Source organism: Emys orbicularis, chromosome 3 (genome assembly GCF_028017835.1).
Source record: "Emys orbicularis isolate rEmyOrb1 chromosome 3, rEmyOrb1.hap1, whole genome shotgun sequence".
Classification (NCBI taxonomy): domain Eukaryota; kingdom Metazoa; phylum Chordata; order Testudines; family Emydidae; genus Emys; species Emys orbicularis.
Genome location: NC_088685.1, coordinates 79,195,621 through 79,209,547, shown reverse-complemented (window position 1 = coordinate 79,209,547; position 13,927 = coordinate 79,195,621). Strand labels below are relative to the sequence as shown.

At 39.1% G+C, this 13,927-nt stretch overlaps 1 protein-coding gene across 1 annotated transcript in view; it reads left to right on the top strand.

The window, feature by feature from the left end:
• ASCC3 (activating signal cointegrator 1 complex subunit 3) overlaps positions 1 to 13,927 on the top strand; it is a 525,526-nt gene that overhangs the window by 499,365 nt on the left and 12,234 nt on the right. The window contains exon 38 of the mRNA XM_065400559.1: positions 13,331 to 13,482. Within this exon, the coding sequence (XP_065256631.1) occupies positions 13,331 to 13,482 (152 nt within the window). The remainder of the gene's footprint in view (positions 1 to 13,330; positions 13,483 to 13,927) is intronic.

The following is a 13,927-nucleotide window of genomic DNA, read 5'->3' as shown; positions in this document are numbered from 1 at the left end:
GAAGCAACAGAGTAATCAAAACCCTTTACCTAGGATATGTGCTGCACTGATCGTGTTCATTTGCAGATAATAAACACAGATGTGTAGTGTTGTAGAGGGGGAGTACCTATGCATACTAGATGTTCAGGGGAACTTACATGCCAGCTCTCTTTAGAGAGGTAATTTATTTTGTAGGCCTATGGTTTTTTTTTTTTTACTTGATTTTTTTTTGGGGGGGGGGGGGCACACCATAGATAAACTTGTAAACTGTTGTATGGCAGCACTTGGTGACAGTTTAATGATGATACGGTGCTGCTTATGTACAATCCCTCCCCCACCCATGACAAACCTTTTCCCAGTTGGGGCTGGAGGAAATGACTAATGCTTAACCCATTTGTGTGATCAATTCACTTAAGCAGCTACTGTGAAATGTTAATCACAACTTTAATTTGTACTGCATTAGCATTTTGATTAACTTGTAGGCTTGCTAGCACACTTGAAGCACTTTTACTCATAGTTACTGCTCGGAAATGACTTTTTGATTAATTAAGTTTGTTAGACAGCAGCTGAGCTTCCTGAATGCTAACCTTATGGGGCCAAAAGTTCAGGAGAAAGTTACTGTGAACAACTGCTGCTGTTGAAAAAAAATTCTTATAAATACACTTAAAATATTTTAATTATTGACAAAATATAGTACTATTAATTGGAAATTGACGATAAACTTTAAAAAGGGCATATTTATCTTGAGAAAATGGCTGTAGCTTTTTTCTGCATTCGGTAGACTGATGTAAGCTTTGAAATTGGATATAATGGTATCTTTAAGAACTTGGAGCTTGTTTATATAGGTGAGAGTGGGTTTTCATTGCCATGGGAATTTCTCAAAAGTACTTTATTGTGCTGTAGGGTTGATAAGCATAAGTATATCAATTTATAAATTAATAACAATTTAAGAATAAATTGGATTTCTGGAGCTTAACAAATTTTTGACCAGTTGGATAAAATACTGTAATTTTCATGTTGCCAGTATCGCAATCTGTGGCTGGTTCTCTCTCTGTACAACTGTTTAAAGCAAAGTAAAAAACTTAGAGAGTTGTGCTCAACCAAATATATACAATAGATGATCCATTCTTTCCATAGTTCAGATCACATTGATAACATTACTTTAGAGACTGAAGGAGCAACAGAGAGGGTCTTATAAAGCATCTGGGAAGGTCTTAGTTTGCATGCATCAAAGAGACTTTCAAGGGGTAGGGGATGGAGAAGAGTGCGTGTAGTAATGGGTGGCGAAGCAGTGGAAGAGGGAGGGGAAAATGTGTGAAGGAGAGGGGTTACAGAGAATAATATAAAAGGAGTGTCATCTGCCCTACTGGCTGCATTCCTATTAACTGCAAATAAGGTAAGCCGTCTTTTCCTCAGAGGTGATAGCTATACAGGGATACAATTCCGATTTACTGCATTTGAAAAAAAAATTTATTTAACTTTTGAAGAGCAAAAGTAATTACATTTTTTTCCTCAAAAGGTATCTTCCTAGGCCCAGTACTCTGAAGTAGAGCTGTTCGAAAAAAGAGAATCCCTTTCTGTGAAAATTTTCACGCTTGAGAAAGTTTTATCCTGAAACAGGGCAAAACATCAAAAACCATGAAAATTTTCACAGGAAAAATTCCATTTCAAGAGAACTGAAACAGAATTTTTTAGTTTCCAGGGAAGGCTCTTGTCAATTTCACAACGCCTTCCAGCCCAGCTGCTGAGGAGAAAGAAAGCCCACCACTCTGCCTCCCTGACAGCTCCGGAAGCCAGGGAAACATTGCCCATCTCCCAGACCTGGGATGGTGAATGCAGGAAAGTAGCGCATCTCAGTGCTCTCTCCATCTCCCAGAGTTGGCGGATGAGGCGGTGTGCTTTAGTGCTGTTTCAATAAAAGTTTAGTCAAATGTGCAGATGTGGTCGCCCCATCTCAAAACAAATATATTGGAATTAGAAAAGGTTCAGAAAAGGGCAACAAAAATTTGGGGCATGTAACAGCTTCCATATGAGAAAAGAGTAGTAAGACTAGGAATTTTCAGCTTGGAAAAGAGACGACTAATGGGGCATATGATAGAGGTCTGTGAAATCATGACTGGTGCTGAGAAAGTAAATAAGGAAGTGTTATTTACTCCTTCTCATAACACAAGGGGTCACCAAATGAAATTAATAGGCAGCAGGTTTAAAACAAACAAAAGGAAGTATTTCTTCACACAACACACAGTCAACCCGTGGAACTCTTTGCCAGAGGATGTTGTGAAGGCCAAGATTATAACAGGGTTCAAAAAAGAACTAGATAAATTCATGGAGAATAGGTCCATCAATGGCTATGAGCCAAGATAGGCAGGGATAGTGTCCCTAACCTCTGTTTGCCAGAAGCTGGGAATGGGCAACAGGGCATACCTGTTCTGTTCATTCTCTCTGGGGCACCTGGCATTGGCCATTGTTGGAAGACAGGATACTGGGCTAGATGGACCTTTGGTCTGACCCAGTATGGCCAGTTCTAACACTGCCATAGTAATAAATAATCATTATTAAAAATAATCAAATGCTTATTAATGTTTTAAAAGCAAATGTTCGTACTTATACAGTTTGTAAGGGCTGTTAAACATCTGTATTCTTAAATACTTTGTGAGGTGTGTTAAACCAAATGTGTCCTATAAAAAATGTTTAAGGTACAAACATATACATATATGCATATTATTATATATGTATTTACATATATGTATGCATACCAACTATCAATATTACCCATATATTATCATTTATCACAAGTTATATAAAAATATAGTTGGTATTTAATTCAAAAAAATCATGTAATCCCTTATATATATTAGTATACATACCCATAATATTCTGTAAGGTATAAGCACAATACACTTATAATCCTAACCAAAGCCCATCTCATCGACCACCAACTAAGTATAAAGGCCTCTTTATGTCACCCACAGGTTATCAAAGCACAACTCTACACCCCACGCCTCAGTCATGGTCCCGGGCCTAACATTCCCAGGCTCACTATAAAAAACTAAAAACAATTAAAAAATAAAATGTGTCCATCAGTCCTAGGAGGGAATGTGCAAACTAAGGAACAAATGGGGCATTAATGTGTAAATAAAAAAGTAAGATGGCTACATAACAGTGTTTAGCCCACTGGGCCATCTTCAGTCTATTTATTATGCTTTTTCCGGGACAATGGGTAAAGCAATAAAAAGACAAAAATGGGGGAAATGTAGTAGGAAGAGAGCCTGAAGCATAAGCCAGGTCTGAGGCCTGGGCTAAAGTGGTAGTCAAAGTTTTACTAATATAAAGCAAAGACAAAAGGCAGGACCTGCTCACAAAATCTGGCAAAAACAGAACTAATATTGCAAAAATACACATTCCTAAGAAGTGCTAGGCACAGAGTACTCACGCAAACACATCCCAATATCAAGTGGTACCAAAACATCCCAATATCAAAAACATTCCCCAAGAATAACAGAAGCACACTGACCCCTCCTAAAAGATAATGTCAGGATAACAGTACGTAATAAAAATGTTTTACTCAAACCAACATGTACAAGGTGATAGGTGATAACTAGCCATGTCCGGGGGCAGTAACTGACTATGTCAGAGGGGCAGTACATAACTTGTTTGTATCGGGATATAAAAATGTATCTCAAAGGAAGTGTCTTTGTCTAGCCTAAAAAGGAACAGAAAGTCCCACCGTTCACTGAGCTGGTCCATTGTTACGGGCAAACATGTATTAGTGGTCTGGTAAAGTCTGCAGGATACTAATACCATGCTTTGCCGACAATCAATCTGGCCTGGTGCCTTTGTACCTTGACGAATCTTGTGGTCATTGGCAGTTCGCTCGAAGTCTGCTGTGCCAGCTGTCTGCACAGAGCTGGGGCAGCACACAGGAAAAACACAAAAAGAACACACACGCAGCCAAACATCTAACCTCACCTGGGTCTGTGTGCAGCCTATATAATCGTAGCAATGAGATACAACAATCATTAATAATGTAGTTTAATTACTGATTAATTTATTCAAATATAGCCCATGCACAAGATTTAAATCAATTTTAGCTATAGGAAAAGTTTGAAGAGTCAGTGTTGTTCTATTTTGTTCAAAAAAAAGAAGAGATTTGACAGAAATGTTATATCTCTTGAAGGACCTAGTTATTAACATAAAATCATCACTGACAAAGATTACAGATGACACAAAAATTGGGGGCATGGTACATAATGAAGAGGACAGGCACTGATTCAAAAGGATCTGGATTGCTTGGTAAATTGGAGGCAAGCAAATGATATACAATGTAATATGGCTAAATATAAATATAGGAATGATGAATATAAGCTTTACTTACAGGATGGGGGACACTATCCTGGGAAGCAGGGACTGAAAGAAGATTTGGAGGTTGTGGTGGATAATCAGCTGAACAGGAGCTCCCAGTACAATGCTGTAGCCAAAAGGGCTAATGCAATCTTTTGATACATAAACAAGGGAATCTTGAGTAAGGGTACAGAAGTTATTTTATCTCTGTATTTCACAGAATCATAGAAATGTAAGATAGGAAGGGACCTTGATAGGTCATCTAGTCCAGCCCCCTGCACTCATGGCAGGACTAAATATTATCTAGACCATCCGTGACACGTGTTTGTCTCACCTGTCCTTAAAAACATCCAACAATGGAAATTCAACAACCTCCCTACGTAATTTGTTCCAGTGCTTAACTACACTTGCAGTTAGGAAGTTTTTCCTAATATCTAACCTAAATATTCCTTGCTGCAATTTAAGCCCATTACATCTTGTCCTATCCTCAGTGGATAAGGAGAAAAATGTATCATCCTTCTCTTTATAACAACCTTTTATATACTTTAAGACTTACTTGAAGACTGTTATCATGTCCCCCCTCGGTCTTCTCTTCTCCAGACTAAACAAACCCAGTTTTTTCAATCTTTCCTCTTAGGTCATGTTTTCTAGACCTTTAGTCATTCTTGTTGCTTTCCTCTGGACTTTCTCTAATTTGTTCACGTCTTTCCTGAAATGTGGTGCCCACACAGTACTCCAGCTGAGACCATATCAGTGTTGAATATAGTTGAAGAGTAGAGTAGCACTGATAAGACTGCTTCTGGAAGACTGTGTCCAGTTGTGGTGTCCACAATCTAAGAAGGATGTTGATAAATTGGAGAGGGTTCAGAAAGAGCCCTGAGAATAATTAGTAGATTAGAAAACATGCCTTATAGTGATGGACTCAAGCAGCGCAATCTATTTATCTTAACAAAGAGAAGGTTTAAGAGGTGACTTGATTACAGTCTATAAGTAACTACATGGGGAACAAATATGTGATAATGGGCTCTTCAATTTAGCGGAGAAAGGTATAGGTTAGAAGTTGAAGCTAGACAAATTCAGACTGGAAATAAGGCAGAATTTTTTAACAATGAGGGTAATTAACCATTGGAAAAAACTACCAACGGTCCTGGTGGATTCTCCATCACTGGCAACTTCTAAAACAAGATTGGATGTTTTTCTTAAAAATATATGCTCTAAGAATATTTTTGAGAAATTCTGTGGCATGTGTTGTACAGGAGGTCAGACAGGTAATCACAACAGTCCCTTCTGGCCTTTGAATTTATGAATCTATTAATTTTAACTCATAAAGTAATTCACTGATTTACTTATTTGTAAGTGCTGTACTTTTTCAGCGGATACACTGTATTCTTCCTACTAAGGTAAGAGGTTGAATCTCTGCTTTAAAGGCAAAACAGAACTCAACCTTAATTATGAAGTCACAACCACTACCTCACAGTCACAGTATTATAAAGTGTAACCATGGCGAAAACAAGAGATTCCCAAAATGTATATGAGAAGTAGACCTTGCCCTCTAAGGTCCAAGATACTAGACTCTAACACTTCAATGTCACATGTAAAAACATGTAAGTCATTTTAGAGCTCCTAAAATTGTATTAATTATGCAGTTTCTCTTCCACCTAAGCCTGTTCAGTTGGACTTGAGTTACAAGTGGCAAGATATGAAAACTAGTACCAAGAAAAATTTTAAAACTCTCCAGAATATTTCTAAATTGACAGATTTCAAAGTAATCGTCATGGCTCCTATGACTGGATCAGTTTTATAAGTGTGTGTATGTTTGTTTTCAGTATGTAGTTTATTTGAACATACGTACTGAAACTGTCTCGAAAGTGCATGGGTAGAAGCTTCTGCCACTGCCATTTCTTCCCATGTTGCATTACTTCCTCTTTTAAATATATGTATTAAAATAGCGTCAGGGGGACTTCTATATTTCTCTATATAAAAACTACTAAGGAAAGAAGACGATGTATTTTAGGTCAAATTCCCAAGGGTAGAAGATAACATCCACTTTGACCTCTAAAAGGTGCCAGACCCTGTAGAACAGTTCCTGTTTCCTATTTCCTGTTCCCATTCCCCAGATTAGAACTGACTGTGAATCAGCCAGTTGGCTCTAGAGTTCAGAATCCCTAGTATGAGTGGCTGAGAGAAACAAATGTATCCATCCACATCAGGAACCAGCGGACTTTGAAGGCACAACAGGGCAGCATGTCCTCTTGATGATTGACCTAAACCTCTATGATGGAAGTTTCTATTTAGATTCTCACTGCGTTGCCCTTCAGATCTTGCTAGAAGTGACAGCTAACTTGTCAAACTCCTCTGATGTTTGAGACTGATAATTAGCTTAACTTTCAATGTGAGAGACAAGAGCCCCTGTCACCTACATAGACTCCACTCTACAAGAGATTTCTATCTATATTTACCACCATTAATCATGGAGGAGCCAGGGGAGCCTTGTGGGAAATATAGGACATCACTGGTCTCTCTGATGTAGCATAGAAGGAGCAGCTGAAAGGGTTGGCAGAGAGCCAGGAAGAGAAGAGGCAACTCCCTGCTGCCTTGCACCATCTGCTCTCAGCATCAGTAGACCAACCTAGAGAAGGGGGCATCTAGGACATAGGAGGCACCACAAAATAAGATACATATGGAAGAAAGGGAAGAAGCCTCGCTTGGTCAGAGAGAAAAAGAGGAACCTGAGGAGGGAAGGAAAATGAAGACACCCAGTGGTGACAACAGAGTGGACCCTATCCAAAAAAAATTGGGTTTAGAAGGCAGACTCTATATATGGCTTGCCTTCCTCCTCCCCTTACCCCCCTACCCTCCCCCCCAGCCAACCACTGACTGAGAAGCAGCCACCCAGTGCCCCTTGAAAATTCCTTGGAGGGGGCAGAGTCACCTGAAGTGAGCACTGAGGCTCTCATACAGGAGGCATTCCTGGGGAAAAGAGAAATAGTCAAAATCAATATCAGAATCAAAATACCACTCTGAAATCTGAATATCAACTTAATATAAATATTTGCTCATCCCTAATGACTGATACTATCTTACTCTGCACCTGCTTTATTACAGAGTGAGCCAGAAGTCCCATATATCGAACGTCTACAGTTGATCTTTATAGCAAATGAACTTTCAGTCCCTTGGATGTTTTCTAGTCAAGCTGTGTGATATGAAGGCCAAAATAGTGCTGTAGTACACCTCATTAATTGTTACTGTGATTATTTATATAGAATCATTGGAGCACATGGCACTTTAAGACAAGAAGCACTTAAAAAGCTTACAAGCTAAGGCCTTAATCCTGCATTAAGAGCCATATGAGTGCATCCGTGTCGGATAGGGGCCAAAATAGTGCAGGATCGGGGCCAATATATGATTTCTACTTTCTTCCTTTATTTCTCTGTCATTCTTTATAACAAAATCAAGAATAATACATATTCTCTATACTCCCAGGTTCCTCCTTTCAGTCTATCTTCTCTTCCATATCAAAAAAACCAAAAGATGCTTTCATGTACTTTTTAATTTACTACAAACCTTTTGTTTTACTCTACTACAAGCAAATTTCTTGCATGATCTGTGTCGCTTTCATCTAATGCTATTCTTTTTAAAAATCTCATAAATTTAATTAAAATATCCAGCAGCATCATGAAATCTTTGTGAAGTTCAAATGAGATGCTCCAGCGACCAGATTTATCCATGTGCAATTTTTCACTCTGGAACAACATTCTTAATCTAGCCTAACCTGTTATCAGCTGTAAGATATTTATAAAATTACATACTTAAAGGTTTGGCTAACAAGAATTAAAATTATAATGCACCATGTATTTCGGCAGGCTGTTATAACATTGTAAATGACTTATGGGACAAAAGATCAGGTCAATTAGAAGAATTGTTTTTTGGAGCACATAAACAACCATCAAGTTTAACTCTGCCAAATATTAATAACTCATGAGTTGGTGTTGAGTGAGGTGAAAGAGAAAGAGAAAATGGTGGGATACAGGAGATCTGATTACACAAATAATAAGTAGTAGTAGTAATTATTATACTTGGAAATAAATCTGTTGAATTTTTTTCTAATTTTTAGCTACTAGGTTTTATATATGGCCAATTTGGAGGAAACTGAATGACTCAATTTGTTATCTTGAGTATTTACAGGAATTTCAATTTCCATTGAGTATCAAGCATGTGTATGTTGTATACTTAGCTAAAAATGAAAATGTGTGTAGGTTTCCAAGATAGCAAATTAAAAAAGCAAACTTTACCATTGTACCAACTCCTTCACAATGTCACTGTCTTGTATTTCACATCAAGACGGAGATGCTGTAAATAAATTGTATGGGTAAAGGAGCAAAATATTAAAGAGGAAAAGAGGATTTGCTATGTGGATTCCTAATAATAATCTGGAGCACACAGTCCCCCCCACACAGGTTTTTGGTACCCCATAGGGGATATCTGTAAGTTGGCCTCTGTCAATTTCTATGAATGGTCTATAAAAAAGGATCCTTCAGTTCATTCTGTGAACTTTCTCTCTTTACCCATCTGCCCCGCTCCCCAACCCTCAACAAAAATCTACTTTATTTTAGGTAAAAACAAATGTTTACAATTGTCAACAGAAGTAGATTACAAAAAGAAAACCAACTCAACATACTGGAAGCATAAAGAATGTCATGCTCATATAAGCAAAAGAATAACTGCTATTCAAACAGTTGGTGGCTATCCTTTGATACGAGCATGATGTCTGCCATGGGGAAAAGTCATTGATGAGACTTAAGGTGGCTGAGGAGTCCAATCTGTGCTCTTTAGGTTTTTTCACATATGTGACAGATGGTTGCTTAGAGAGAGCACAGCTGCTGGCCAGGATGCTGTACGTTTTCCTTTTCCCTCTGCCATTTCTCAGTATCTTGAGCAAGGCGATTCTCTTCAAAACGGGCTGAGGCTTGATGTATGATGCAACGCCACTGCAGTCTATTGCCAGCCAGCTCTTCCCAATTCGTGAGGTCAATGCCTCTCTTCTTAAGATATATTTTCAGGGTGTCCTTTTAGTGTTTCCTCTGTCCCCCATGGGTCCTCTTACCACGACTAAGTTGAGAAAAGAGAACTTGCTTCGGAAAATGACTGTCAGCCATCCACACACAATGACCAGCCCAGCAAAGCTGATGTTTCATAATCTTTGCCTCAACACTGGTGGTGTTAGCTGCAGAGAGAACTCTGGCATTGGTGTGACAATCTTCCCATCTGATACGGAGAATCTTCATAAAGCAGCGCTGTTAGTATCACTCCAGACGATTAAGATGGCTTTGGTATGTCACCCATATCTCGCACTCATGAAGAGTGGGGATGATTACTGCATTGAAGACCAGGATCTTCATTTCCATCTGCAGATCTGTCAATAAAGTTACAACGATAAAGCAACTTTCCAAAGGATGCACTGGCACAACAGATCCTATGTTCGATCTCCACATCAAGATTGGCTGTCTGGGAGAGGTGGCTACCAAGTTAAGGGAAATACCCAACTTTTTCCAGGGGTTCACCACCAATGACAATTTGGGGGTAAAGGGGTGCAGCTTGTGCTGGGGCAGGCTGTTCTTCCCAATGTTAAGTGAATGATAGGCACCTGAGAAAAGATCTAGGGTGGATTGCAAGTCAGCCTCGGTGTGCATGAGGGTGGCACAGTCATCAGCATACTCAAGGTTAGTAATAATAGTCCTGATGACCTTAGTTTTAGAATGAAGATGCCGCATGTTAGAGCTGCCAAATTGCGCATCTGTCTCACAAGTCCAAGTGCAAGATGACCAACACACAGCCGCCGCCTGCATGCAGATTTGTGACTAGGGACTCCCAGAGATTGCTTCTCCTGTGCCCATCACCACAGGACTTTTAGTGTGAGATGTTAACACCCTTGGCAGAATTTTCAAATTTCCACCATTGGGGTCTGTTAACACAATAGACAAGGTAATTAGGTATCACTTTGTTGCCCATGTATGTTAGCTATTGCGAATTGGGGGGTGAGGCAAGTGCATAGGTAAAGATTAAGTAAGAGTAGCAACAAGAAGAAAGGAGTGAAGGGAAGGAAGGAAGAAGAGTGGGAAAAGAGAAGTGGCCATTCGAGGTATGACTGTCTGGGGAGAGCGTTTGATGTAGCTACTCTTTGGTAAGTGAGAGTTACAGGCTAAGACATACTTTGTACAATCTACAAGCAGGAAAATTATTAATTTACCAGTAAGTTGATTTTTGAAATGGCAGTCTTCTCCTTGATAAATACTGAGGGTATCTCCTCCTTCCATATGAGTAGAAATCTGTGTGTGAACAAACACACTAGCTGGTAGGCTATCTGGTTACTCCTTTCAAATTTGGTTTCCAGCATCATCAGACTTTCTATAGCAAAAAAATGCAAATCAGCTTGGGGGTTCTTATGAGAAGATCATAACAGTGTCAACATTGATAGTTTTGCCTTTACAGGTATTTATAGGGCAAATGGAAACATTTCAGATTTACTCACCAAAAAGATTCCTAGCATGCAGAATATTAACAACTGCAGGACACTTTCCCACATCTTTCATGAGAAATGGGGCAAAACCTAGGCAATTCAGGACAACATTTTAAATATTTTTCTATATGTCAGTGATTCTATCACCCTGGTCTGGAACAAAACCTGTTGAAATTGCAATGTAATCTACTAATGTAAGATGTGTGTCTGACCATGACTGAAACCAACTTGTGTGTTTTTAAACTCAGCATTTCTCCGGAATCAGAGCAATTTAATTGAAATAGCTCAGCATGTGTAAACAACTCCTTTGTTTAAAGAAGATTTCACTGTTTAGTTTGCCTTAAGTAAATGCTGCCTTTTGTTTGTCTGTAAAACATTTGATTAAATGTACAGGCTAATATACACAGCTCCTCATTATTCCACTAGTGGGCTGTAAAATGAGCTAGAAGTATTGCAAGTAAGTACACTCTTGAGGAAGCATCAAACAATGTCATTTGTCTTGAAAAAACACAAATAAGTCTTAAGCATGTTCTTTAAAAGGAGCCTGCAGGATTCTAGTATCAAAACTAAGAACCTAAATTTAAAAAATGTATGGAAACTGTCCAGTACTCCCAAACATTCCAAACTGAAATGATTACTGAACATTCCTGCTCTTTTTTTTAACAATTTTCCAAAATTTTAATGAAATTTCAAATTTCTTACCCAACTAATTATTGCTTTTGAAAATACATCTTTACATGAAATTAGCACAAAGAATCTGATTTTATTGTTGTTCTAAGTGTTTCTGCAGTTTGCAAACCAATAAATGTATTTTAGCAGAATCCATTACCAACTGAAATGTCCCAGTAAATTCTAATAATTGTTGTAATGTACTGTGCACAGTGTGAAAACTGTATTATATATTTAAATATTTGTATTCACTATAAAAGTGTTATATTGAAACTAAACATTCCTATTTTGACTATGTGTTCTTTTGAAAAGTTCTCACATTCTCTTTTGGTTCAACAAGAAAAAACTTAAGCACACCGTTACAAAGGGTACGTCTACACTTACTTCCTGGTTCGGCGGCAGGCAATCGATCTTCTGGGATCGATCCCGGAAGTGCTCGCCGTCGACGCCGGTACTCCAGCTCGGCGAGAGGAGTACGCGGAATCGACAGAGGAGCCTGCCTGCCGCGTCTGGACTCGCGGTAAGTTCGGACTAAGGTACTTCGAATTCAGCTACGTTATTAACGTAGCTGAATTTGCGTACCTTAGTCCGAAGTGGGGGGTTAGTGTGGACCAGGCCAAAGACTTACACATACACTTAATTTACGTGTTGTGAGCAGGGCCGGCGCTTCCACTAGGCAACCCTAGGCAGTCGCCTAGGGCGGCAGGATTTGGGGGGCAGCATTTTGCCACCCTCGGCGGAAATTCGGCGGCGGGGGGTCCTTCCACTCCGGGTGTTCGGCGGAAATTCAGCGGCGGGTCCTTCACTTGCTCCGGGACCCGCCGTCGAAGTGCCCCGAAGACACGGAGTGGAAGGACCCCCACCGCCGAATGCTCAGAGGAGGAGCACTGCCGCCTATGGTGGCAAAAACCCTGGCGCCGCTCCTGGTTGTGAGCAGTTTCATTGAAGTGAGGGGACTGCTCACTGTGCATAAAGTTAAGCACAAGTACCCATCTTTGCAGAATTGGTCCTCAGTCATGCTACTTACGCATACATTCTATTTTGATTTCCAGTTTCTATTAAAAAATCAACTAAATAAAAATTAGAAATGGGCCTGAAAATTAGTAATGGCCCATTTATAGTATTGAGAGGCAATGTTGTCTGAATGAAGAGGTGGTTAGGAGTCAGGAACCTTCTGAGCTTAAATCCCAGTTCTGACACTGACTTGCTCTGTTCGCCTTAGCAAGTCATTTTACCTCTGGCCTTCAGTTTCGTCATCCATGAAATGGAACTACTACTAGTAGCTAATGCGACGAACTATCATTAAATATTCATTTTGGGGACAAATTTTTAATATTTATTTTATTTATTTGAATTAGAAGTGTTTTCAATAATTCTGCAAGTATACAAACTCTTTCTTATACAGAAACCTTCAAAAACAATATTGAATTTAGCTGTAACTTTTCATCCCTTTAAAGCAACCCCTTAGATGTGTACCTTAAAGACAATGCTTGGACTGTACTCTAAGTCACATTCTAGGCTGCTGTAGTGCCCCAAACCAGTGATTTGTTTTTAAAGGCAAACTCGGAAATGGACCACTGCTGTTACATTTTGGGATACGTTTTAGTGATGATTTAGGGCCTAATCCAACTCTCATTAAGGTCAATAGAAAGACTTCCATTGACTTCAATAGGAGGTGAGTTAGACTCACAGTCAAACTCCCATTTTATGTGCAGTAAGTCCCTGTGCATTTAACATTAAAGAAATGTTGTTAGTTTGTCTCTGGAACACAAAAGAAGAGGTAGTTGCAACTGTATTCCTGTATTTAATGTCTTGTTTGTTTAGGCAATGCTGGATGTTGCAGCAAACCAGGGTTGGTTAGTGACTGCTCTGAATATAACCAGTCTGGTACAGATGGTTATCCAAGGCCGATGGAAACACGACTCTTCCCTGCTTACTTTGCCCAATGTAGAACAACACCATCTTCACCTTTTTAGGTATGTAATTATTCAAAATGTTTATAGTTCTTTCCGACTCTTCATTTTCTCATATTGATTGTCATTGTGTCCTGGAATGTTAATAATATAGCAGAATCTAAGCCCATCCCACGCTTGCTATTTCTCTCCCAACAACTTGTTTGTTTGTTTGTTTGTTTGTTTTAATTATTTCTAAGTTCACCCACCTCTGCAGAGTTCATTAAATATTTCAGGCAACCCTGGATTGTATTTTAAAGGAGTGTGATTTAAGACAGTGAAACAAAGGATGAATTTTTGGAAGGATTCCCAATTCCACCAAATCTAACTCTGTTTATATATTGCATCTTTACTTTGGTCCACCGTAAAAGTATACCCATACTCAACTTGAGTATGCCTATCTCAACTTGTCCATGCAGTACTGTACATCAAACTGATGTACTGCACAGGTAATGTAATAATTAACACA